The sequence below is a fragment of the Prionailurus bengalensis genome, chromosome B3, assembly GCF_016509475.1.
Source record: "Prionailurus bengalensis isolate Pbe53 chromosome B3, Fcat_Pben_1.1_paternal_pri, whole genome shotgun sequence".
Taxonomy (NCBI): Eukaryota; Metazoa; Chordata; class Mammalia; order Carnivora; family Felidae; genus Prionailurus; species Prionailurus bengalensis.
Genome location: NC_057355.1, coordinates 144,533,482 through 144,558,295, shown reverse-complemented (window position 1 = coordinate 144,558,295; position 24,814 = coordinate 144,533,482). Strand labels below are relative to the sequence as shown.

Below are 24,814 nucleotides of genomic sequence, written 5' to 3'. Positions count from 1 at the left end.
GAGGTGAGGTGGGGATTCACCCAGACGGCCCGGGGCGACCTGGGCGGCAGGAAACGGGCACTGCGGTCATATTGCAGGTGACGCGTTCGAGCCGCTGCTGGACACGTCTCTCATGTCCCCTCCCTCCCCCCACCTGCCTAGAGACTGGAGGATGTCCCCAGGGAGTCCTGCCCTCCGTGGTGCATGCCCACGGACAAGCACTTTAATTTACAGAACTCCACTGGACGCTCCCTTGTGTTTTGCTTGTTTTCTGGGTTTACGGGTGCCACGTCGTAGCTTTGTAGGAAGTGCCGCCATGTCATCCGAGCGCCCTCGTTGGCGAGCTGGGGGCTGGGGGAGCAGTGGGCTGCACGAGGTGCCCAGAGATCCCGGAGCTGGGCTCTGGGCCTTGGGAAGAGGGGCCGGACCCTCAGAGTCGCGCGGGATCCAGCCACACTGGCCGACACGCATGGACAAGGACGGCCTTCAGCTACAATCCGTTTTGTTCTCCTGAGTCAACATGACTATATTCTTACTGATAAAGCCTTCGTTGCTAATTATTTTAACCTGAACTGAAGGAGGTATAAAAACGAGAAAATTAGTACGATTCTCCTTCTTATTCTTCCAGACAGGAAAGAGAGGAAGTTGCAGATGGGAAGAGAGCCATAAAGACGCATGCGGAACAGGCCAGCGTTTCTCACTTGTCCAACTAAAAAGGAATCAGGACTCTCTAGAAGCTGAGCCAGAACCTGCTTATCAGAGACCGTCTCTGAAACGGACCTTCCCCCCTGCAGGACGTGCTCTGAGCCGCACATGAACAGGTGGGACCTGTCTCCCTCTCTGTGCATCTGTTGTCCTGTGAGTTGGTCAGATCGACACAGAAGGCAGGGTGAATGTGCTTCACTTCCTGGCCGAGTCTCGCAGAGGCTTCTTCCCTCCTGGAGGCCGGCTGCAGCCCTGCCCCGAGCCACCCGGACTGGCCAGCCCACCGCAGGCCGTGTGCAGCACCAGACCTGCCCACGGGGCCCAGTTCCGATTACAGAACTGTGAGAAGTAATAAATAAATTAAAAAAAAAATATGATAGTTACAGAGAAGACAGCTGAAACACAAAAGTGCCACACTCTAGCACAGAGCACTCAGAATTGAATTATGTGCAATAACTTTGGAATAGTAATCTATTTAAATATTTTATTTATTATATTGAGGTTCTTTAAGGTATGAGACCTTTTTTAAAAAAAATTTTTTTTTACATTTATTTATTTTTGACAGAGAGAGAGAGAGAGAGACAGAGCACAAGTGGGGGAGGGGCAGAGGGAGAAGGAGATGCAGAATCTGAAGCACACTCCAGGCTCCGAGCTGTCAGCACAGACCTCGACGTAGGGCCTGAACCCACAAACCGTGAGACTGTGACCCGAGCCGAAGTCAGATGCCCAACCGATCGAGCCACGCAGGTGCCCCGTGGTATGAGACCTTTTAACACAAGTGTTGATTTGTGATTCTGCTATCTGAACAAAACCTATGTTTTAAAGAAAAAACCTCACTTTAGGTGGACCTTTAATTTTAGGCCTAAAAGATCAGAATTTAAACTGTCCCTGTTCTTCGTTGTTTAAACGATGTACATAACATCTTGATAGATAAGTATATCAGCCACATAACGATCCTGTTCAAGAGGAAGCATGATGCCAAGAAACGTGAGCTGGGAACGTGACATTTAGGAATCGCGATGGCATTCTCTGACCGCAGTCGGTGCCGGTCCTGGGATGTAGGGACCTTGGAAGGAGCTCAAAGGAAGACCACACACACCGGGAGCTCTGACACCGGACTGTTGTATCAAGTGTGAAGAGACAGCCGCAGACCCCGGTGACCACTGGAGGGTGGGGTGGGGGCACACCAGGGCCGGGCTGGGCACGGGACAGGGCCGGGCCCTGGAATCCCCAGAGGCTGCTGGTCTCCACGGTGGGATCTCACTTCCCACATCCAGTGTCTCCATGTGTCTCAGGGCCCCTCTCCTTCTCCCTTGCTGGGTCATGGTGTCTAAAAAGGGACCCGCCGTCCTCTGTGGCGCTCCGGGCAAGGGCCTGTACGTCACCTTCACTCTGGCACTGTGGCCAGACTGTGTGAAACCTGCCTGCTTTCTTACCTCACAGAGGGGCCTGCCCACGGAGCCTGTCACCGCTAGGATTTGTCACCACTGGGACCCGTCCTGGAGTCAGGGACGCCCAAAGTCTTAGAATACACCACTCATTCGGTAAGCTTTCCAGGGATGGGTAAGAAACCACGTTAACTCTCTCATCCATCAACATTCATCTGATGCCACCACGGGCTGGGCGTGAAGCTGGCCCTGAAAGCGTGCGGTGTTTGGCCCACACACCCCCTGCCTATGGGGAGGCCTGTCGGCCAAGCCAGGGGCTGCGGTGCGTCCTGGTGGGGGGCTGTGTCCGGAGGCCTTGGGAGGCTGTGGAGAAGGGCAGGTGGAAAGAATGTTCCAGGAGGGTCAACAAAGGCCGCCGAGGCGCTAGTGTGGAAGGAGCCGGAGGTGAGCAGAGACACAAATGAGGAGGATGGAAGGGCGGCCTGGACGCGCACACGGGCCTCGCCCGGGGCTCATGCCCAATCACCAGTGGCCCGTGTGACTCAGGCAGCAGCAGAAACACGGGGATGTCGGCAGGCAGGTGGAGGGGTGTTCAGACGGTAAGAACCAACGAGAGGCGGGGGCCAGGGTGGGGGTGGGACTTGCAATGTCATGGAACATTCTTTCAAGAGCCGCAGGGCTGTGCCCTCCCCCAGGTAAACCCAGGCAGGGCAGCCTCTGTGGTCGTGCAGGCCTAGGGACAGCCGGGCCCACCCGCACCTGCCGTGGCCAGCAGGGCCTCTCCTGTCCCGGGTACACGCGGCTCCCCAGGCCTCTGATACAATTCTCCATCTTATGAGTTTCTAAGGATCCCTGCTTTACTCCTCACTCCTGCCTCTCCGAGATGCACGGGGAGGGTGGAGTAACACACAGGCAGAAGGACGGACCGTTGGCTCTGGACAGGTTCCGGACGGACCCGCACCCAGGTTAAGTGGAAACAGAAACACAGGAAGGCCGAGTGGGGAGGTGCTGGGGGTGGGTGAGGGAGGGGAGCAGGCAGAGAAGGAGGGGTGGGGGGGCAAGGGAGGCCGCCCCCACTCCCCAGTCACCTGCCAAACGGAAGGATGGGGTGAGGGGAGCATTAGGTGTGGATGCGAACATCATCATGCAAAAAGAGAGCTGTTACCCCCACACGTCGACTTACCTATAAAATATATTATTTATCTGTTTTCTGATGTAAGCTCTTAAGCCTAAGAATTTTCCATAGATTCTGTGAAGGGTAGTTTTAAGAAAGTCTCTCTCTCGAGGATCTTCACTGTCAAAGAGCTCTAAAAGCTTCAAGAAGAAAAAAGACACTTAGTGGCTCAGGATTCCCGCTCGGTAGATTACGGCTTTTGTAGTTTCAGCTAATTTGTACCTACCTGCAATACAAATTTCTGATCAATATATTTCTTCGCTATATTAGGTTGGAAATCTGGAGACTCTAAAAAATCTTAAGAAAAATTCATAAACAAGCTAGAAGGAAAAAAACAACAACAATGAATCAAATAACATGGTATTTTATGAGATGGAGATCAAAGACACCCATGAGTTGAATATCTGCCTGAAAATATTAGCCTTAAAAAATAAAGCCACGTTATCTACAGAATTAATGCCAAATTACATGGCTTAATCAACTTATAACTGACGACAGTAATTATTTTATTTAGCTAAGAACCACAGACTATACCCTAAGTGGCATTTAAGCAAAATGGTACCCTTGGCCGATGTCACCAATGCTTAACTGACGCTGGTCAGAGACCACAGCGCGTAGGGATCTACATCCTGCCACCTACACGTGTCCTGGGCAGAGCCGGACGGACTGGAAGCTGGGATGTCTTGGCGAGCGGGTCCCAGTCGCAGTCACCCACGGCTGGGAGGTCCCTCCCCTGCATCAGAGGGTTGCCTGCTGTTGTGGTTACACAGCAATCCCACCTGCCTTGGCGGGATGTTCTGCCACCGAGACAGCCCCCCTTTGTGATCTGTTCCCCATCTAGCTCGTTCCCAGCTTCCACCTTTCCGTCTCCCTTCCTGCGGGTGACCCAGACCCTGACCTGGCACACGGCCTGCACACACTCTGCTCGTGCTGGGCTCCGTGCCTTCTCAGGCGTCCAGCCTCATCAACGACCAACTTTTTGCTTTAGAAATGTGTTAGAAAAAGGTGTCAGTCAGCGGGTGAGCTCTGGGGTGCGCTGAATCTAGGTACCGTAAACAGGAAGTGTCTGCAAAGGGCTTCAATTCCATGGCTATCAACCAAGCAGTCATTTCCACTGCAGACATACAGACAACTCTGTATCTTTGTAGTTGGGGTAAAGTGTTCAAACAAACAAAAATGCCATTTGATGTTCTCACTTCTGCTGAAATGCCTTCCTCGTATGCACAGGTTTACAAATCAGAGGTGCACCTGCCACCAGCTGGGGCTTGAGGCCTTAGGGCCAGCGCACTTGCTTTAGAGGAAAACCTCACAGACACACACATTCAACTCCTGCCCCGGTTTCGGGGGCGCTCCCAGAGTTCAGTACCTGTAGATGAGGCCAGGCCGCCTCTAACGTTGGCTCGTCCTCCTCGGGGTCAAATTCTGCTCCCGTAGGATTGGAGGAAGGTGGTAACGTTCGAAACATGTTAACTGCAAACTGAAATCCACATATTCTAGAATTATAACCAGGGCATTAAAAATATTTACAGATAACAGTTGAAAGAACATTTACAGAAAACATTAAAAAAACATTTACAGAAAAATATTTAATTCTAACAATTGCTGCTTCCGGTGGTGGTTGGGCTCGTCCTTATTCTCAAGATCGAGAAGCAGTGTGGATCCCCAAGGAGATTTTGGGTCAAAACTGCGGCAGGAAACGCGGCCGTGGACAGGTGGCCACCCCGAGACTCCTGCCTCACTCTGAGCCGCCAAACTCACGGGCGGCTACCACCAACCGGTGCCGGTGGGCAGTGGGGAGGTCAAGGTCTCCACTGTGGGTGCAAAGCGAGGAAGCAGGCATCGTGCTGGGAAGGAAGGGTGAGATTATGAAGGGAACAGCGGAGACTGAACGACCGGCAATGGAGCGCCAGCCCCTCGTGTGAGCCTGCCCCAGGGGGCCCCTGCGAGCCACAGAGGACAGCCAGCAGAGGGCCCAGGGCTACACGGTCATGATCTTACTCTGCGGTCATGATCTTACTCTGCGTGGACTCACCAAGAAATGACTTGAGATTTCTCTGGACTTTGAATGAACCCCTCATGCAACTCGCTGCCTGGTTTTCTTTATATTGTCCTTTACCACGGACTCCCACCCCCGTTCCGTTTATTTCCAGCTTCATAAAAGTCAGTGTTTTACGACAGACGTTTCTACATGAAGTCTAGAATTCTCTGGAGCGCAGGTACACTTTAGTGCCCACATGGTTAATCTCTAAATTAAGCACAACATACACGGACAAATCGGTGATATAAAACGTTTGGTTCTTCTGTATCATCGATTTATAACCCACTCTTTCTTTATAGTAATTTAGATACGATTAGTTACCTTACGGAATCTCTGAACCCGCCATATGCTGGTTACAGAACTGGGCTCCGGTGACTGGCTCTCACAGACTAGCAGAGCAAGACCTCTGCCCCTCCCCACCCCTCAAAGCACAAAATCCAAACACCGGCCACACAAGGTTAAGACCCAGCTCCATGACGGCGTGCAGGACGTCCTTGTGGACAGTCCAGGGCAAGCTTGCCATCCAGGCATCCAGTCTCAGAGAGACGGAGCTAAAACCCCAGGTCATCCGCTGTGCTTCCTCCCGTCTTTACTGTACTGACCCTGAACTCTGAGCCTTAACATCATGTTTCGTGAAGGAAAACACCCCCTCTTCAAGCCATCAGCTACAAAAGCCCCGAGCATGAAACGTTTGTTGTCTCTGTTGTCTGAGACGAGGAGTAGGTGCAAAGAATCAGAGCAATGGGGCTGAGACGGTGCAGGAGTGGAAGGAACAAAAAAATGGCTGGAAATCCAGAAACAAGTAAAAAAAAAAACCCTTAGAAAAAAAAGAGAAAATACTCCTAAAACGTAAGTAGAAAGTAAACCTGGGAACCTGGGGACAGGGTCCTGAAGAGACCTCCCAAACAACAGGGGACTAAGCAACAGAGGCTGTGACAGGTGCTGCCAGGTGGATGGGGCATGTCCCCCATCACCGGCCCCCAGGGGACGGGGCAGTGAGGGACTCTTCCAGCATGCTGACCCCGAAGCCCACAGAAGCGAGCAGGCAGACTCGAGGGACTCCCACACCAAGGGAAGGCCACACCCTGGTGGGTCCCGCTCCCCTGGGGCTTGCAGAGGGCAGCAGACCGGCCCTGGGACCCCCAGCCTTTTGCCCCTTCCTTCCAGGGTTAGGGAAGCGTGGAGAGTAGAGTCAGTTGGGATCTGGGGCCCGTAAGGGAGTGTGGCATTCATGAGCTGGGTTTTCTATGCTCTCCCTCAAAGCCAGATGGCTGGGGGCTCCCACAGTCACCCAGAGACTGGGGATGCTTGAAGAGAGTGAGGTGGGGGAGAGCCGCAGGCTGAGCACAGGAGGGTAGAGCCCACGTGGTGTCCCCGGGCGGCCAAGAAGTCGGGGGACACGCGATGTGCCTGCCTCCCTTGGAGACTCGCCGGAGAAGCCTGAGTCCCACACGGGACGGGACTGCCATGCAGGTACAGGGGAGCCGCTCGGGCCCAGCCAGGCCCCCCTCACGTTCCTCAGCGGCCAGCCCCCAGAGAGACTAACCAGGGCCAGGAGAGCAGGGCCTGACGGACCACAGCCAGTGTGGGAGCCCCCCCCCCACTCCCTCCATCATCGAACACTAATCTGGGCGTCAACGGGAAGGTAACTGCGGCCAACATCTACAGTCTCAGACTGAGCACAGATCACCCTCGAGGACACGGGGGGCCTCATCCACTCGGCTGGCAAGCCTGAGGAGCAGAGCTTTGGGTTTTCCTGGGGAAGAAGAAACCCCCTGGGGGACAGCATCAGCTCCTGCCCGAGGGAGGTCCTGGAAATCCGTCTCTCAGGTTCTCTATCCTACTGGTAGTTTCTCTGATCGACCTCCGACGGACACACCTGGCTAGTTAGATTCTTAGTCAACTGGCTCTATTCTACCGGAAGTGAAGCTAAGGACTGCGTTCCCGGGTGAAGCCAGGCGCACCGTGTCACCAAATCCCAGACGTGGAGTCAGGAGTCTGCGGGGCTGCTGGACCAACTTGCTTGTAACGCAGAAGTCCTCATTTCAGTATCCCTGAAGCACAACCATCCCCAATCCGGGAAGTTTTATTAGTGGCCAACTCTAATTGGCGTAAGCTCTTTCTTTCACAAGACAAAAAAAACCCTCACGCCGTAACTTCCACTCACCTTTCCTACCACATGACGCTCCATTAATTCAACGCTCGTCTCTAGAAAAGGCTAAATGTACTAAAACAAACATCTGGAAAAGAGCAGAAGGCAAGCGGCAGGCCACCTCACATTATTCTTGGGTTTCAAAACTTCTTTGCACAACAGCTGCAGGGTCAAGGGAGCGGAGCGCCGTGTGCTGACGTCTGCGTGTCTGGACGGGGTTCGGTCTGAGCACCACGCGAGGCGGTCTTCATCGTCCTCGTGCCACAAAAACCCACGGGGAGATGTGGACCAGACGCATTCTCACGCACCGAGTGAGTGTGCGCCCCGAGGTGCGGACCCAGCCAGGATCAGACTACGCAGACAGGCTGGCAAGGCTGCCTTCTGACTCAGAAGCAGGCCCTGCACAGGGAAAAACCTGCCCACGCCTCGGTTTTCTCACGTGTTGAAAGTGAGTGAATCTTCTCTCGGCACCGGGCCCGTGTGAAACGGGACAGCAACGCGCATGCACGGTTTCCGCGCACGTGGGCGCACACCGCGCGGGGTGGGACTGACCCTGTAATACGAGGAAGCACCTGCTCTCTGGACACTCCCGCTTTCGGTGTTTAAAATCACCCCTGTGGGTGCTCCCCTCCAGAGGGCTGCATTTATGGAATTAGATGCAAACCGAACTGGCGTGGGAAGTAACCTTATGGGAAACGGCTGAGATTCCACAGCATCCTGACGCCTTTCTGGATCTGTAGTACTCACGACCAATGGGTGAACTAATAGAACGTTCATGCCCTGAGGTACAGCAGTACCTGAGGTACAGTTCATGTAACTGAGGTACAGCAGAACATACTAAGGCTGACAACAGGAAGGGACACTCTTAGGAACAGCACCGAGAGTCTGATTTCAGAGACAATGAGGAAAGAAAGGTTGATTATTCAGTCCTTCCTTCTCGACCACAAAGGCCGTTCCGCTATGTTGTTTATTGTTCTATTCACGTGCAACGGGATTTATAAAGGTTGAGTCCACCCAAGGCCAAATCTCCGTTTGTCTAGATGCTCTTCCTCCCACAACAGAAACAGATGCATTCTGGGGCTGGCGGGGTGAGGGGAAAAGCAGGAAGTTTTTTCCCCAACGTTTATTTTATTTCCTGAGAGAGAGAGAGAGAAAGACAGAGAGAGAGATAGGGAGGAAGGGAGGGAGGGAGGGTGGGAGAACAAACAGGGGAAGGGCAGAGAGGGAGACACAGAATCTGAAGAGGCTCCAGGCTCCGAGCTGTCAGCATGGAGCCCGACGTGGGGCTCGAACCCATAAACCGTGAGATCATGACCTGAGCCAAACTTGGATGTTCAACTGACTGAGCCACCCAGGCAGCTGTCAGCATTTTTTTTTTTTTAACATTTATTCATTTTTGAAAGACAGAGACAGAGCGCAAATGGGGAAGGGGCAGAGAGAGAGGAGTCACAGAATTTGAAGCAGGCTCCAGGCTCCAAGCTGTCAGCACGGAGCCCGATGCGGGGCTCGAACTCACAAACCAAGAGATCGTGACCTGAGCTGCAGTCAGCCGCCCAACCGACTGAGCCACCCAGGCGCCCCAGCATTTTTAAAAAATGGAACACTGTGTTTGGAAATGTTACATCAAATCTGAAAAAGCCAACAGGCAACAGAATAGACCACTGCAGCTGGGTATGATACAAAAACCAAAAATACAAATGGGAAACTAACGTGAACACCTTCTCCACTAACAGTGACATAATTAGGGAATGTAATTAACAGGAGGAGCCCAGGAACACAGTCCCAGAAGTGACCCCTTGGTCACTAGGAACTCACTGCCCAGTCACAAGGCCTCAATGGAGAGAGCATAAACCCTAATAAAGGGCACAGAAGAATATTCAAACAAATGAAGGAATCTTCCCTTCCCTGGTGTGGGGTGACGTCCTATTACAAAGATAACCTCTCCACAAGGCAACCTGCACACTGAATGCAATCTTAAACATAATTCTAACTGGATTTTTGGTGAACCCAAATAAGGTTAGGTGAATGATAAAAATCCTAGTGGCAATCTTAAGAGAAAACCTGTGCATTTCCTAATTAGGGAGGTTAGCTCAAGCCTGCTCTCATGGTAGGGTCCAGGTGTTACCCCAGGAATGTGCACATTCCGCAGGAGACTGAAACCCAACAACATCAATACTCACACTGAAAGCAAGTCGCTTGCATACCCTCATCAATCAAAAGGCGCAGACCTCTGACTGAATAAAGTAACCCTCAGCTCCTTACTGTCAGCAACAAGCCTGCTTTGAATATAAAAACACAAATTGGTCACAAGTAAAAGTAAGGAAAAAGACATTCCAGGTTCACATGAGTCAAGAGAGAGAGCAGAAGTGGCTATATTAACATCAAAGTGGTTTTCGGAGCAATTAAGATGACCAGGGATAAAGAGGATCACTCCATAACGATAAAGGAGTCAACCAATAAGTAATACTAATATCTATGCACTGAATGACACGGTATAAAACTTGACAGAACTGTAAGAAAAAGACAATAAGCAATTAGAAAATGAACAGCCCTGATTACAAGAGCACCAAAAGATGAAATATTTATGAGCCTAAAAAAACACATGTAGGATCTGTATGCTGAAAGCCACAAAACGATGCCAAGATGGAGACATACTGTGTTCACGGACTATGGGTAAGGTATCTGCTCTCCCCGAATCTGCAGAGTAGTGCGATTCCAATCGAAACCCCTGAAGGATAGTCTGTAGATAAAACCAAACTGATTCTAAAATGTATATGGCAAAGTAAAATAACTAGATAGGCAAACAGCTTTGAGAAAGAAAAACAGGATCGAAGCATTCACACTACCTGATGTCAAAATTTACTATGAAGTGACATGACAATAATGAAGACAGTGTGGTATCGGCGAGAAGATCCCTAATCAATGCAACAGAACAGGGTCCAGAAACAGACTCACAAATATGGTCAACTGACTTACGACAAGGGTGCAAAAGAAATTAACCATTTCAAAGAATGGTTAGTCCTTTCAGTAAGTGGAATAGTTGGACAGCCATATGCTACAAAATGAACCTCAGCCAAAATGAATCACAGACCTAAATATAAAATATACAGCTATAAAACCACAGGGGTGCCTGGGTGGCTCGGTCGGTTAAGCATCTGACTCTTGATTTCGGCTCAGGTCATGATCTCACACGCTGACAGCACGGAGCCTGCTTGGGATTCTCTCTCTCCCTCTCTCTACCCCTCCCCTCCCCAAGTAAGCAAACATTAAAAAAACCCTATAAAACCGTAAACATTTTAAGAGAAATATCTTTGTGAGCTTGGGTTAGGCAAAGACTTCTCAGATATGATACCGAAAGAAACAAATCATAAGTCAGACTTCATCGAAATTAAAACTCTGTAAAAGACACTGGGTTAAAATAAAAATATAAGCCATAGACTGAAAGAAGGTAGACTGGCAAAGGTTTGGATGTAGAATATGTAAAGAAGCCTCCAGCTCAATAATAAGAAAACAAACAACCCAATTAAAACATGGGCAAATGATCTGAATAGACACTTCAGCAAGGAAGATCTACAAATGATGAACAAGCACAGGAAAAAATGTTCAGCATCATCAGTCACTAGGTAAATGCAAATCAAAGCCAAAATGAGAGGGGCACCTGGCTGGCTCAGTCAGTAAAACAGGTGACTCTTGATCTCAGCATCGTGGGTTCAAGCCCCACGTCGGGTGGAGAGATTACTTGAAAATTAAAAAAAAAAAAAAAAAGCCAAAATGAGGTTAAAGGACTGAGGACCCCGGTGTTGACAAGGATTCAGAGCAACCTCAATCCTTACACCCTGCTGGCACGGAAAGTGATTTAGGAAGTTAAACATAGGACATGACCCAGGAGTCCTGCCTGTTTACCCGAGTTAAGTGAAAACCTATGTCCAAAACTTGCACGTGAATACTTACAGCAGTTCTATTGCCCCACATGCCCCTCAACTGGGGAATGGATAAACCATGGTACGTCTATGTAGTGAGATACCACTGAGCAGCTAACGGGAACAAACCGCTGGGGTGGACCTCGAACACATTATGCAGAATGAAGGAAGCTGGATTCAAAAGGCTACAGAGCGTATGAGCCCACCTCTGTGACATTCTGGAAAAGACGATACGGAAGAGCTGCGGACTGATCAGTGGTGGCTAGGGACAACAGGGGAGAAGTCTTGACTATACAAAGGAGTGGCAAAATAATTTTTTGGGAGGGTAATGAAACTGCTCTCGATTTTGGTCGTGGTGGTGATTACATGGTTATATGTATGTGTCTGTTCACTAAAAAGACTGAACTTTGCTGTATGTAAATTAAGAATTAATTTTAAAACATGCTATGAAAGGATACTTCTTGCCCGTAAGTTCCCAAACCTCGGTTCACAACGTCCTTAGCATCTCAGGAGTTTCTCCACTGTGCCCCTAGATCAAAAGAAATACTCTTCCACTTAGGAGCTTTAAAAACGCCCAGCTTTACTGGGGTACAATTGAGATACAATTAACGGTATGTGTTTAAAGTGTACAATCTGATATTTAAAAAAATGTTTTTATTTTTGGGGGTGGGGTGGGGGGGAGCAGAGAATCCGAAGCAAGCTCTGCGCTGGCAGCCAAGAGCCTGACGCGGGGCTTGAACCCACGAACTGTGAGATCAAGACCTGAGGTGAAGTTGGACGCTTAACTGACTGAACCACCCAGGTGCCCCTCTAATCTGACATGTTCATCATATGCATACATCTGGGAAACCATCATACAATCAGGATAATAAACACATTTGTCATCCCCCAGGGTTCTCAGAAGCCTTCTGAAGAAATGGTAAACATACACCGGTTGGCTAGAAATGGGTACGGGTAGAACTGGGGAGGTGTGGAGTAAGAAGAAATATTAACTGGTGCGTATTTCGATCAGAAAACAAACGTGCATTTCTTTGATGGTTTGAAAACATTAAGCCAAGGAGGACTCTCCAAAAATAGTAAGAACAAATCTCAAAGCAGATATTGATATTACTGACACTGAAAGTAGAAAAGTCCCTCTCTGGATTTCAGAAAGCACCACACGTTTTAGTATGTTGAAAGTTCCCTGCTGATGTTTGCTTCTCTAACCCATGCTCCTGTGACTGGCTAAACAAAAACAACGAAGCCGAAAGGGGAATGCATGATTTAAATCCTCACTTGAAAGAAATCTGTAGACTATTTGAAGCTTTCCTGCTTAATATACTATCTTCTTTAACCAAAACGTGCATTCCTCTCCCATTTCCAAAGCATCTTCACCCTCACAACACGTAGTACTTTCCAGAACACACTGTAAGTATCAGATGTGAAAACAGAGAAGAACGTCAACTCTCATGTGAGTACAGGACAATCACCCTGGGTCTCTGGGCAGTAAACCCCTCATAGGGACCCAAGAAGAATTGCTTTGCTCTTAATGGAAAATGCTGACTTGAACCCTAAGCATCAAAGAAATGACTTGTAAAGCACTATCTGGTCATTTACAAGCAGTAGAGAGGACAATGACATGATGGGCTCATTTTCCCTGGAAACCTAGCCAATGTCTTGGTAAGAAGAGCATCACCATCACACCACGTATACAAAGTTTCTTACTGTTGTTTTATTTATTTTGGGATGCCTGGGTGGTTCCGTCAGTTAAGCGTCTGACTTCGGCTCAGGTCACGATTTCATGGTTTGTGAGTTCAAGTCCTGCATTGGGCTCTGTGCTGATGGCTCAGAGCCTGGAGCCTGCTTCAGATTCTGGGTCTCCTCTCTCTGCCCATCCCTCTCTTGTGATCTGCTCTGTCTCTAAATAAATAAATTAATTAATTAAAAAAAAAAAAGGAGGGGCGCCTGGGTGGCGCAGTCGGTTAAGCGTCCGACTTCAGCCAGGTCACGATCTCGCGGTCCGTGAGTTCGAGCCCCGCGTCAGGCTATGGGCTGATGGCTCAGAGCCTGGAGCCTGTTTCCGATTCTGTGTCTCCCTCTCTCTCTGCCCCTCCCCCGTTCATGCTCTGTCTCTCTCTGTCCCAAAAATAAATAAATGTTGAAAAAAAAAATTAAAAAAAAAAAAAAAAAAGGATCTTGGGCGCCTGGGTGGCTCCATCAGTTAAGCGTCTGACTTCGGCTCAGGTCACGATCTTACAGTCTGAGTTCGAGCCCTGTGTTGGGCTCTGTGCTGACAGCTCAGAGCCTGGAGCCTGCTTTGGATTCTATGTCTCCCTCTCTCTCTGTCGCTCCCCTGCTTGTGCTCTGTCTCTCAAAAAATGAACGTCAAATTTTTTTTTAAAAATTTGAGGGGCGCCTGGGTGGCGCAGTCGGTTAAGCGTCCGACTTCAGCCAGGTCACGATCTCGCGGTCCGTGAGTTCGAGCCCCGCGTCAGGCTCTGGGCTGATGGCTCAGAGCCTGGAGCCTGCTTCCCATTCTGTGTCTCCCTCTCTCTCTGCCCCTCCCCCGTTCATGCTCTGTCTCTCTCTGTCCCAAAAATAAATAAACGTTGAAAAAAAAATTAAAAAAAAAAAAAATTTGAGAGACAGAGAACAAGTGGGGGAGGGGTGGGGGGGAGAGAGAGAGAGACAGGATTTGAAGTGGTCTCTGTAATGACAGCACAGAGCCCCACGTGGGCCTCAAACTCATGAACCATGAGATCATGACCTGAGCCGAAGTCAGAGCCACTCAGGTGGCCCAGAAGCGACATCTCTAACAAGCACCCAGGTGGTGCTGATGCTGCTGCCTTGGAGCAGTGTGCTTCTGGAAGAGTGGTTCTCACCCTCTGGTTTTCAGACCCCCTTAAATTCCTAAACGTTACCGAGGACCCCAAAGAGCTTTGGCTTATGAGTCATTTCTGATGTCAACTGCGTTAGAAATTAAACCAGAAAAATTAAAAAAAACATGAATCCATTAAAAAATACTAAGCCCAGGGGTGTGTGGATGGCTCACTCGGTTAAAGCGTCTGCCTCTCGGTTTTGGCTCAGGTCATGATCTCATGGTTCGTGGGTTCAAACCCTTCATCGGGCTCCATGCTGACAGTATGGAACCTGCGTGGGATTCTCTATCTCCCTCCCTCTTTGCCCCTCCCTCACTCAAGCTGTCTCTGTTTCTCTCAAAATAAATAAACTTAAAAGAAGGAAAAAAAATCAGCCCACCGTGTCAATACAAATGCTATTTGAATATTTAAATAATTTTCCGTAACAGTGTTAGTTATTTCATTAAATCTCATGTTACAGAAAATACAGGTGACCCTTGAACAATGCAGGGGCTAGAGGGACCAATCCACCGCGCAGTCGAAAATCTGCGTATAACTTCCGACTCCCCCCAGAACTTAACTACTCATTGCTTACTGTTGACTGGAAGCCCTACTGATGACATAAACACCAATTAACACACATTTCGTGTTTTATATGTAGCATATATATTCTTACAATACAGTGAGCTAGAGAAAAGAAAATGCTAAAAAAAAGCATAAGGAAGAGAAAATACACTTATGGTACTGTACTGTATTTATATTAAAAAAAAAAAAAAATCCGGGTATAACTGGACCTTCCCAGTTCAAACCTGTGTTGTTCGGGGTCAAACTGTATTTTGCAAAACAAACACAAATGTAGTGAGAAGAGTGGCTTTTTTTACATTTTTGCTACTCTCTTTACTGTCCGGCTTAATAGAAAACGGATGGGTTCTCATGTCTGCTTCTACGCTCTGAATGTTGGTTTGGCTGAAATACAGGAAGTAAATGTCTCTTACGTGGTGCAGCTTGGAAAAGGGAGCAATAATTAATAGGTCCTTTTCAGAGAACCGTGGACTTCTTTGAAGCTACACCCAACTGACAAATGGTAGTTTCTCTTAGCGGTGAGGTGGTCTCTACGTTAAAACCCAATGGTGCCTCTTGCACTTTGAATGGCTCTCTGGCTCACCCACGGTTACGGAACATCGTTTATCGGTCATGGGGAAAATACCGGTTCAGCGGGTCATGTAGATCTTCCAGTGGGGACTCATTTCGTCACATGTACTAAAAATCCCATCTGTTCACAGCGTCGCTGATCTAAGCAGGAGAGCCCGGGGCCCCGGGTGGCTGATGCTTGCACTGAGTGGATACAAATTTTTCAAAATGCAAACTTTTGCCCCAAAGCTCAAACTTTGCATTGACAACAAACACTCTCACTTATTTTCCTTTAAGCGACATTCTCATTCTGTTTATTTTTTGAGAAATGCTTGCTAATGTTCATTTGAATCACCAGTTTGTCTCTGAGTCACTTAAAGTAAAAACGGGTGTCTGTGAAAACGGTGGTTTTTCTATCAGTGTACTGACTATAAGAACAAAATGCCAATGCCTGAAAAACAGATTAACTAGAGAATTTAATGGAAAGAACAAACAAACAGATGGTTGCTTAGATTTCAAATAAGACTGAAATGAAGAGACAATGAGCTTTAGGCCTGAGACTCTAGACGCCAGGAGCCCCCCTGTGGGCCCGGTTCCCTTTCACCCTCATTCTCAGGAGTTTTTTCAATCTGAAAACAAACGGGCTGGATGACCCGTAACACTCTGTTTCACGCTAGGACTGAAGTCCACGATGTATAAAAGCAGACAGCACACATGAAAAGATGCTCACTGGGGAAATGCAAATCAAAGCCACAGCGAGGTCTCACCACACCCCCACCCCGATGGCTAGCATCCAACAGACAGACAGTAGCAAGTGTGGACAACACGGGGGGGGGCCGGAGCCCTCGCGCCCTGCTGGTGGGGGTGCATCCGGGGGCAGACGCTTTGGAAGACAGTCTGGCGGGTCTTCCAAATGTTAAACACCCAGTTAACACGGGACCCAGCAGCTCTGCTCCCAGGTAAATACTCCAGGGAAACGAGCACACACACGCACACCGCAGCTCACACGGGAGTGTTCACGGCAGCGTCGCTCATCACTGCCAAGTAGCAGAAACAACCCAAATGCCCATCCACGGATGAATGGATAAATAAAAATGTGGTACGTGTCCACAGCATGAAATATTATTTGGCAACACAAATAATAAGTGATACAGGCTACAACACGGATGAACCTCGAAGCCATTATGCCAGTGAAGGAAGGCCACGCATCACATAATCCCCGTTGGCAGGAAATGTCCAGGGTAGGCAACTCTCGAGAGACAGAAAGGCAATAAAGGGCTGCCGGAGGTTGGGGGTGATAGGTCAGGGAGGACTGGCAGTGACTGTTAATGGGCTTGGGGTTTATTTTTAGAGGGATGAAAATGTTATAAACAATTAGATGTGACGAAGGCTGCACAGTACTGTGAATATATTAAAAACCATGGATTGTATATTTTATTATGTATGTATGTATTTATATTTTCTTTTATATTTGAGAGAGAGAGCAGGGGAGGGGCAGAGTGACAGGGACAGAATCTGAAGCAGGCTCCATCCAGGCTCCGAGCTGTCAAGCACAAAGCCTGATGTGGGGCTCAACCTCAGGAGCAGTGAGATCATGACCTGAGCTAAAGTTGGGTGCTTAACGGACTGAGCCACCCTGGTGCCCCAGGATTGTATATTTTAATTTTTTTTTTAAACGTTTATTTTTTTTATTTTTGAGACAGAGAGAGACAGAGCACGAACGGGGGAGGGTCAGAGAGAGAGGGAGACACAGAATCTGAAGCAGGCTCCAGGCTCTGAGCTGTCAGCACAGAGCCCGACGTGGGGCTCGAACTCACGGACCGCGAGATCATGACCTGAGCCGAAGTCGGCCGCTCAACCGAGTGAGCCACCCAGGCGCCCCTTAAATGAGTGAACTGCATGTATATGAATGACTTCTCAATGCATTTGTTCAGAAACTATATAGCAGTCCAATCTAACAGGCAAATACATATTTTTAAAGTTTATTCATCTATTTTGAGAGAGAGAAAGAGTGCGTGCATGTGAGTGGGGGAGGGGCAGAGAGAGGGGGGGGGAGAGAATCTAAAGCAGGCTCCACACTGTCTTCGAGGAGCCCAAAGTGGGGCTTGAACTCTCACTGTGAGATCATGACCTGAGTTGAAGTTGGACGCCCAAACGACTGAGCCCCCCGGGCGTCCCCAACAGGCACCACATTTAAAAGAAGTAGCATAAGGGGCTGCCTGCGTGGCTCAGTTGGTCGAGCACCCGACTCTTCGTATCAGCTCAGGTCACGGGTTCAAGGTCGTGGCATTAAGCCCTACGCTGGGCTCCGTGCTGAACGTGCAGTCTGCTTAAGATTCTGTCTCTCCCTCTCCTTCTCCCTCTGCCCCTCCCCTGCTCAAGTGCGCGCTCTCAAAATAAATAAATGAGCGTTAAAAAAAAAAGCAGTAGCATAAGGAGCATAGCATCTACAGAGCTTCGGATTCTTCAAAGTAAGTGGAAATTCACATCTTTAAAGGTACTGTGACCACACACACACCAGGCGATACTCAAGGGGGCTGGCTAAGTGCTGCTTCAGGGGTCAGCAAAGCACGTGGCATCCGGTGGAAGCAGGAAGGGACCCACATTTCTCCCACCTGCTCTGCTGGGTCTAGGCACTGCTGGGGGTGGAGGCCTTCTATTGACCGCGTGAGTCTGGCACTCAGTCTCCACTTCTGAGAGGGCAAGAAACCACCATCAACTACCATCCTGGCTACGTGCTTTCTTCCTTCTGCCGGTCCCACGAAGAGGGAGGCTTTGAGAAGGCAGAAACACTGTCCACCAGGCTATTTCCTCACCTAAAAAAGTTCCTGGCCCATAATGGATGCTCAGTAAGTATCTGTAAAGTACTTTAGGGGGTCAACTGTCCAGCACTCCAAAGACCGACCTGACTTTTGGGGTGGGGGACAAAGTGAAGAGAGCGGGAAGAGAACCCAGTTAGGGCCCAATTATCAACAGGGAGAGAAGTAACGATAATTTAATCTAAACAAGAGTTCCGGGGCTTTAAGCATCCTGAGCAGTTGTGGTAATGTGCACTTCTTTTTATTTTTTAATGTTTACTCATTTATTTGGAGAAAGAGAGGGAGAAAGAGAGAGCGAGCGTAAGCAGGAATAGGGAAGGGGCAGAGGGAAAGGGAGAGAGAATCCCAAGCAGGCTCTGCACTAACGGCGTGGAGCCCAACGAGGGACTCGATCCCACCATGAACCATGGGATCATAACCTGAGCTTAGCCAACGGGGCCCCCCAGGCGTCCAGGTAACGTGCACTGTAAACACAAGGGGGCCTGATTTGAACAGGGGAGGGGACCCGGTTCAGAGCCAGGCATCTGACCCAAACCAGGCTGACCTAAGCCTCATGTTCTGCATTCTTCCTCCTCCCTCCTTAAAAATGGAAAAACCTGGGGTGCCTGGGGGGGGGGGGCTCAGTAATTTGTGTCTGACTCTTGATCTCAGCTCAGGTTCTTGAGAATGGTTCTTGAGAATGAGCCCTGGGTCGGGCTCTGTGCTGACAGTGTGGGGCCTGCTTGGGATCTCTCTCCTTCTCTCTCTGTCCCTCCCATGCTCCCACTCTCTCTCAAAATAAACAAACGTTAAAAAAAAAAAAAATGGAAAAACCTTCCAACCATGTGATTTAATATGTAACAAATTGATGTGCTTAGAAATTTAATATGTATTAACAAATGGATTTAATTTATTATTTTTAAAAATAATTTAGAAATGTTTATTCATTATTGAGTGAGTGAGCGAGAGAGAGCATGTGCGTGCGTACAAGCAGGGGAGGGGCGGAGACAGAGGACCCGAAGCAGGCTCTGCACTGACGGCAGAGAACCCGATGTGGGGCTCGAAGTCATGAACCGCGAGATCATGACCTGAGCCAAGGTCAGGTGCTTAACTGACTGAGCCACCCAGGCACCCCAAATTTAATTTAAAGATAAAATAAATTTGATATGCAATAAAGAAGCATTTAAAATCAATGGAGAAAAGGGAATATTCAACACATGATGTACAGGCAAATGATTTTTCTATCATTTTATAAGAAAATAAAGTTATATCCCTCTCCTGCACTATAAAAAAACAAGGTTCCAGGAGGATTATAAAGTGAATGACAAAATTACGAAGGTGTTAGGGAAAATGTTAGGTTGTTTCTTTGAGATTTTGGCATTTTGGGAGGCCTTCCAAAGTAAACGAGGCTTGAAAGTAAGGAGAGAAAAAACGAGACTCCCATTTTCTTTAGTCTGAACAGGAAAAGGTCGGGGCCCTCATCATGAGTGATGGGGAAGGAACCTCACAGCCTCGGGCTGACCACACATTGGTAAATTCTCAACTTTAAAAGAGTTAACAACAACAAGTTAAAATAAGTCGATAGCGACTTCTGACACAACAGGTTATGAAAAGCACAAAAATGAACATCGCTTTCGAATATCTTTTCCAAAGCAAACACACTAAAGTGAGAATTAAACATAGTTTAGGTCATAAGATTAGTCACTTCTGAAACATGTAGCTTTGGGGGAAAAAATCAGTAACTTAAGGAGGAGTTCAGTGAAAATCAGGATATAACATTTTATATTAAGCAACAAGGACTCCCTTAGAACCAGGGAGTACTGATTTCAGAGGTGGATGAGACACCAACAATTCAAAAAAACACTCAACAGAAAACAAGTTCAGTGTCAAACAACACAAGTTTGAAACGGGATCCTGCAAAGGGCCTAGAAACAGGCTGTGAAGCAGGTGACCACAGAACGGAGATTTGGGCCTGAATGAAACCAACAATGAACTAACCGCAGGACCACAGAGGCCACCTCGGCCACTCAGGGCAGACTGTCCCGACACCAGCTCGGTCCCATCACTATTTTTTTTTTTTTTTTTTTTTTTTTAGTGTTTATTTATTCTTGAGAGAGAGAGAGAGAGACAGAGCACGAGTGGGGGAGGGGCAGAGCGAGAGAGGGACACAGAATCCGAAGCAGGCTCCAGGCTCCGAGCGGTCAGCACAGAGCCCAACATGGGGCTCAAACCCACGAACCGTGAGATCATGATCTGAGCCGAAGCTGGACGCTCAAACGACTGAGCCGCCCAGGCGCCCGGTCCCATCACTGTTTTAACTCTGCCCCATCATTAAAGTTTTCCTGCACAAGTATGGACAACATGTTTACTTCTAAATTATAGTGAGCACTATTACATCAAAGCGGGTAAGATAGTACGCTCAAATGAGGGCTCTAGTGTATGTGGCCCATAGGGTACTCGTGGGAGTTAACACACGGGACACTTCGACTGGCCCTGGAAGGTACCCAGTTCCCTCAACTGTTATCGTTACAACACAGGACACATTACCAAGACTTCCATTCTTCAAGTGCGAATTTTGCAACAAGAGGACTTCTTTGTGGGGAGTGTGTTAGGCTCAAACGTCTCGGCTTGTGCTCAGGACGCCAGAGCCCTGTGTGTCACTCAGGGTCGGGACGCACTGGTCAGACTGTAACCACTTACCATATGGACTACTTCCGGGTAAATAGGCTCTGTGATCACATTCCGGTTGTGGGTGATATATTCTACCATTTCACTTAAAGCAGCTCGTTTTACTTCCTTCCACTTTAGGTCACTCAGTGGATCGGAAACAAAGTCAAAGAGGACACAACACTGACGCAACTTCTGGATAAAAAGCTTCTCTTGATCAGCAGGAGGAACATCTGAAAAGCAGAAAGCAAAGTATATTGATCGCAAAGATGCTTAACCCACAATCACGGTGAAACGCTTCTAAGCCTTCTACTATTTTTATTTTGAATTAATAGAGACTCGAGGGAAGGGAGGGGGTGGGGGTGAAGAGAGGTCAGACATTCCCCAAACAGAAAAACGACAGGCCGTCAACGGCTCAGCTCATGCGCTTATGAGAACGTTTCTATACCGTTTACTCTCCGAAACCACATCGAGGTTACTGTGCAGAATACGCCCTCTGGATGCGTTCCCTCATTCGGCAACGACCGCCTGACTGCTGGCTGTCACCACCCGCTGGCACCATGCCGGGCCACGGAACGAGAGCCAGACCGCAGGCCCCGGTCTGGGGCGAGGGGCACGGACGCCCACGCCAGCGACGCCCGCGGACACAGGTAGGGCGAGGTGAAGAGGGTGACGGGGGGAGGGCACACAGGTGTCCCCTGGCTTCCTGCAAACACGGAGCAAGTGCCATCAGTTTGAGGCTTGTCAGAACGAGCGGCTGCAAACACACGGAGTCACCGCTCTGGCGCTCCACAAAACACCTTTCGTCCCTTACTCTAGGCTCCGGTCAACTCACACCAGACACGACGCCTGGTGATCTTAGTGGTGACGGCAGCACAGAAACAGTGCAAAGTCCTAAGTCGTAGCACTCGCCTTTACACAATGGGTGCCTGCCTGGGCAGAGACCATCCTACAAGCTTTCTCGGTACGGACACGTGTTTTTTCAGGTTATCTGTACAGTGACACAACAGAGGGAAGAGACCAGCCTGGAGGGCCACCTTAGGGCTGGGAAGTGGCAGAGCTCGGGACGATTTTCCAGGATTCTGGAACGTCTGGAAAGCTATCTGCCAGCGTGAGCTTGACGGCTTCTCTGGGGTGAAGATGAGCTTTGGGGGTGACGCTAATGAGTGAGGTTTCTCGATATACATACGGAAACGTGTCTGACATTTGCAAAGTGTCTCAGAAGGTCTGCAAAACTCAGTGAACCAGTATCTTCAAAGTGATCGATAAATGGCATTACAAGGTCCTTCCAGGGCACTCAAAGTGCAAGTCCTTCCGCTGGATTTTAATGGAATAAAATGTATGCTCGGCTCATTATATGGTTTCAGATTCCCCATCACAGATTCCTTCAAGAAACTGCCTGTTTAGGTTTTGGTGTAATATCAAAGAAAATTCTGGAACTACGTGCAAAGGATATTAAGGAACTCGTCCCCAGCTTCCCCAAACATGTGTCTTCATACATTTCAACTAAGACACACGGCGACACACTGAGTGCAGAAGCAGACAGGAGAATCCGGCGATCTCCTAGTAAGCCAGGCAGGAGGGAGATGTGCACAAAGAGAAAACAATGCCACTCTCTCACTTAATTTGTTTTTCTTTCATAAAATATGGCTTTGCTCATAAAGACGTTATTTCTGTTAACATGCGCTAGGCTTACTGTATTATTATTTTTTTAATGTTTACTTATTTTTGAGAGATAGACACAGAGCACGAGCAGAGGAGGGGCAGGCAGAGAGGAAGACACAAAATCGGAAGCAGGCTCCAGGCTCTGGGCTGTCAGCACAGAGCCCGACGCCGGGTCGAACTCAAGGATCTCGAGATCGTGACCTGAGCCAAACTTAGACGCTTCAGCGACTGAGCCACTCTGGCGCCCCGAGGTTTATTATTTTCAATTTTAGGATACGTGCTGCCAAAGCGAGCACACGGTTTTGTTATTTTTATATGGATTAATAAATATACACTTTATCTTTTCTGCTTTCATTCGGAACATGGTCAATATCGGTAGCTAAACCCACATACGCAAAAGCTCGTCGGGGGTCCTACATAACGTTTAGGAGTGTGAAGGGGTCCCGGGCCCAGAGCTGAGACCCCACACCCACCTGCGCCCAGGGCGCACCTCCGGGCCCTCGGGCTTTCCTGCCTCAGTGCTCGCGCCCTCACCCTCTTCGCCCCGAGTGTCCTCCCGGCTCCTCCTCGTTCCTGCCACCAGCTGCCCGCTTCCTGCTCAGGGCTCTGCCAACCTAGTCAGCCGCGGGCCGCGCTCCGAGCCGGGCGCTGCGCACTAGCTATTGCTTCCCGCATCTCAGCTGTCCTGCCTAGTATCTCATGCTTCCCCCCACATGCTCCCCGAACGCACGGGCCAGGTGACTACGTTTTCTAGTTCTCCGTGCACCCCTAACGCCCAGCAACGAGGCTTGCAGAACCAGAATTTGATTCATAAACATTCTGAGTAGTAGGTGTCTGTCTGTTGAATCATTTTCAACGAGTGACGACCGCTACGGTGTTTGGGCCCAACCTCTCCCAGTGAAAAGGTTTCCTTTTCTGAATTACCTCCTTGCTTGACTTCAATCCTCACTCAATTAACTCTACAGCTTGGTTCATCCTCCGGTCTGCTAGGATCACCTCAATGAGTTCATTTTGTAGTCACGGCTTGTATATTTGGAACCTATCTGGGATTCTCAGGCTCTTGACGCTGGAGAAAACGAAGAAGGCTGTGTTTACCCCAAGAGACACATGAGGACCCAGACACGGAGAGCTTCAACAGCCTCGGGCCACCACGCCATTAAGTGGCAGATCCAGATATGGCAGCATAATGTGCTCGAAAGCAAGGGCACGCCTGGGGTCCTCCAGGGTGGTGTCATTAGGTCTCACCTACCTCAAAAGCATCTGAAAGCATCATTCAGTCCTTTAACACAGTGATAAGAACTGACATTCAGAATAAAGACAAGGTTATCACCAAAACCACTAAAACAAATTTATTCTGATTAAGGAGGAAGAGCAGAGTAAAACAGATTTAAAGTTTTCTATCTAAAATTCTTCTAAAAGACAGTAAGATCTCAGCCTTCTGGCATTTATGTCAATTCTTCCAGGGTTCCAGACAGTTAAGTTGTTACTGTACTATTTTCATTTATAGTTTATAAAAGAGTCTGTCATGATGATAATCTCATGAACTCTTGGGGCGTCCGGGTGGCTCCGTCGGTTGAGCGTCCGACTTCGGCTCAGGTCATGAGTTCACCGTTCTTGAGTTCGAGCCCCGCGTTGGGCTATGTGCTGAGAGCTCAGAGCCTGGAGCCTGCTTCAGATTCTGTGTCTCCTTCTCTCTCTGCCCCTCCCCCACTCATGCTCTGTCTCAATCTCAAAAATAAATAAATATTAAAAACAATTTAATCTCATGAACTCTATTTCCTAAAACCTCATTTGGCTTTTAGAATTTCATGGTTTAAAAAGTAAAAAAAAAAAAATCCCCCCAAACCAAACTTCTAAATTAGCATTGCTAATCTTGAAAGAAGGAAAAGAGGTGTGACAGACTTGAACCTGTACTTGACTCTACTCTTCTGATCATCCCTGTGATGTGAACCGAATGTTACCAAACTAACCAGGCCTGGCACTGTGGGTACCTTACACTTCTGTATTCAGTATTCAAGGCCGCCCGACTCTTAAGTAATAAACCACGACGCTGGACTTGACCCAAACCTTACGTTACCTCCATGAAGCAGAATTAAAAAAAAAAAAAATGGACTTTGAATTTTGCCCATGAGGGACAGTGGCTCACTTTAATTTTAAATTGCATACAGACCAATAACACCGACCTAAGTGTTTCAGAATGTGTCGATGAAATGTTGATTTTGATGGCTTCCTGTCTTACTTTTAGGTCTTTCATCCATTTCGAGTTTACTTTTGTGTCTGGTGTAAGAAAGTGGTCCAGGTTCATTTTTCTGCATGTCGCTGTCCAGCTTTCCCAGCACCACTTGCTGAGGAGACTGTCT

The 24,814-nt window shown here is 48.6% G+C and overlaps 1 protein-coding gene across 1 annotated transcript in view; it reads right to left on the bottom strand.

Moving 5' to 3' along the window:
* Positions 1–24,814, bottom strand: part of PPP2R5C (protein phosphatase 2 regulatory subunit B'gamma) — a 129,288-nt gene that overhangs the window by 28,701 nt on the left and 75,773 nt on the right. The window contains 5 exon segments of the mRNA XM_043557041.1: positions 3,256–3,386; positions 3,473–3,541; positions 3,543–3,566; positions 4,613–4,723; positions 20,823–21,022. Of these exon segments, the coding sequence (XP_043412976.1) occupies positions 3,256–3,386; positions 3,473–3,541; positions 3,543–3,566; positions 4,613–4,723; positions 20,823–21,022 (535 nt within the window).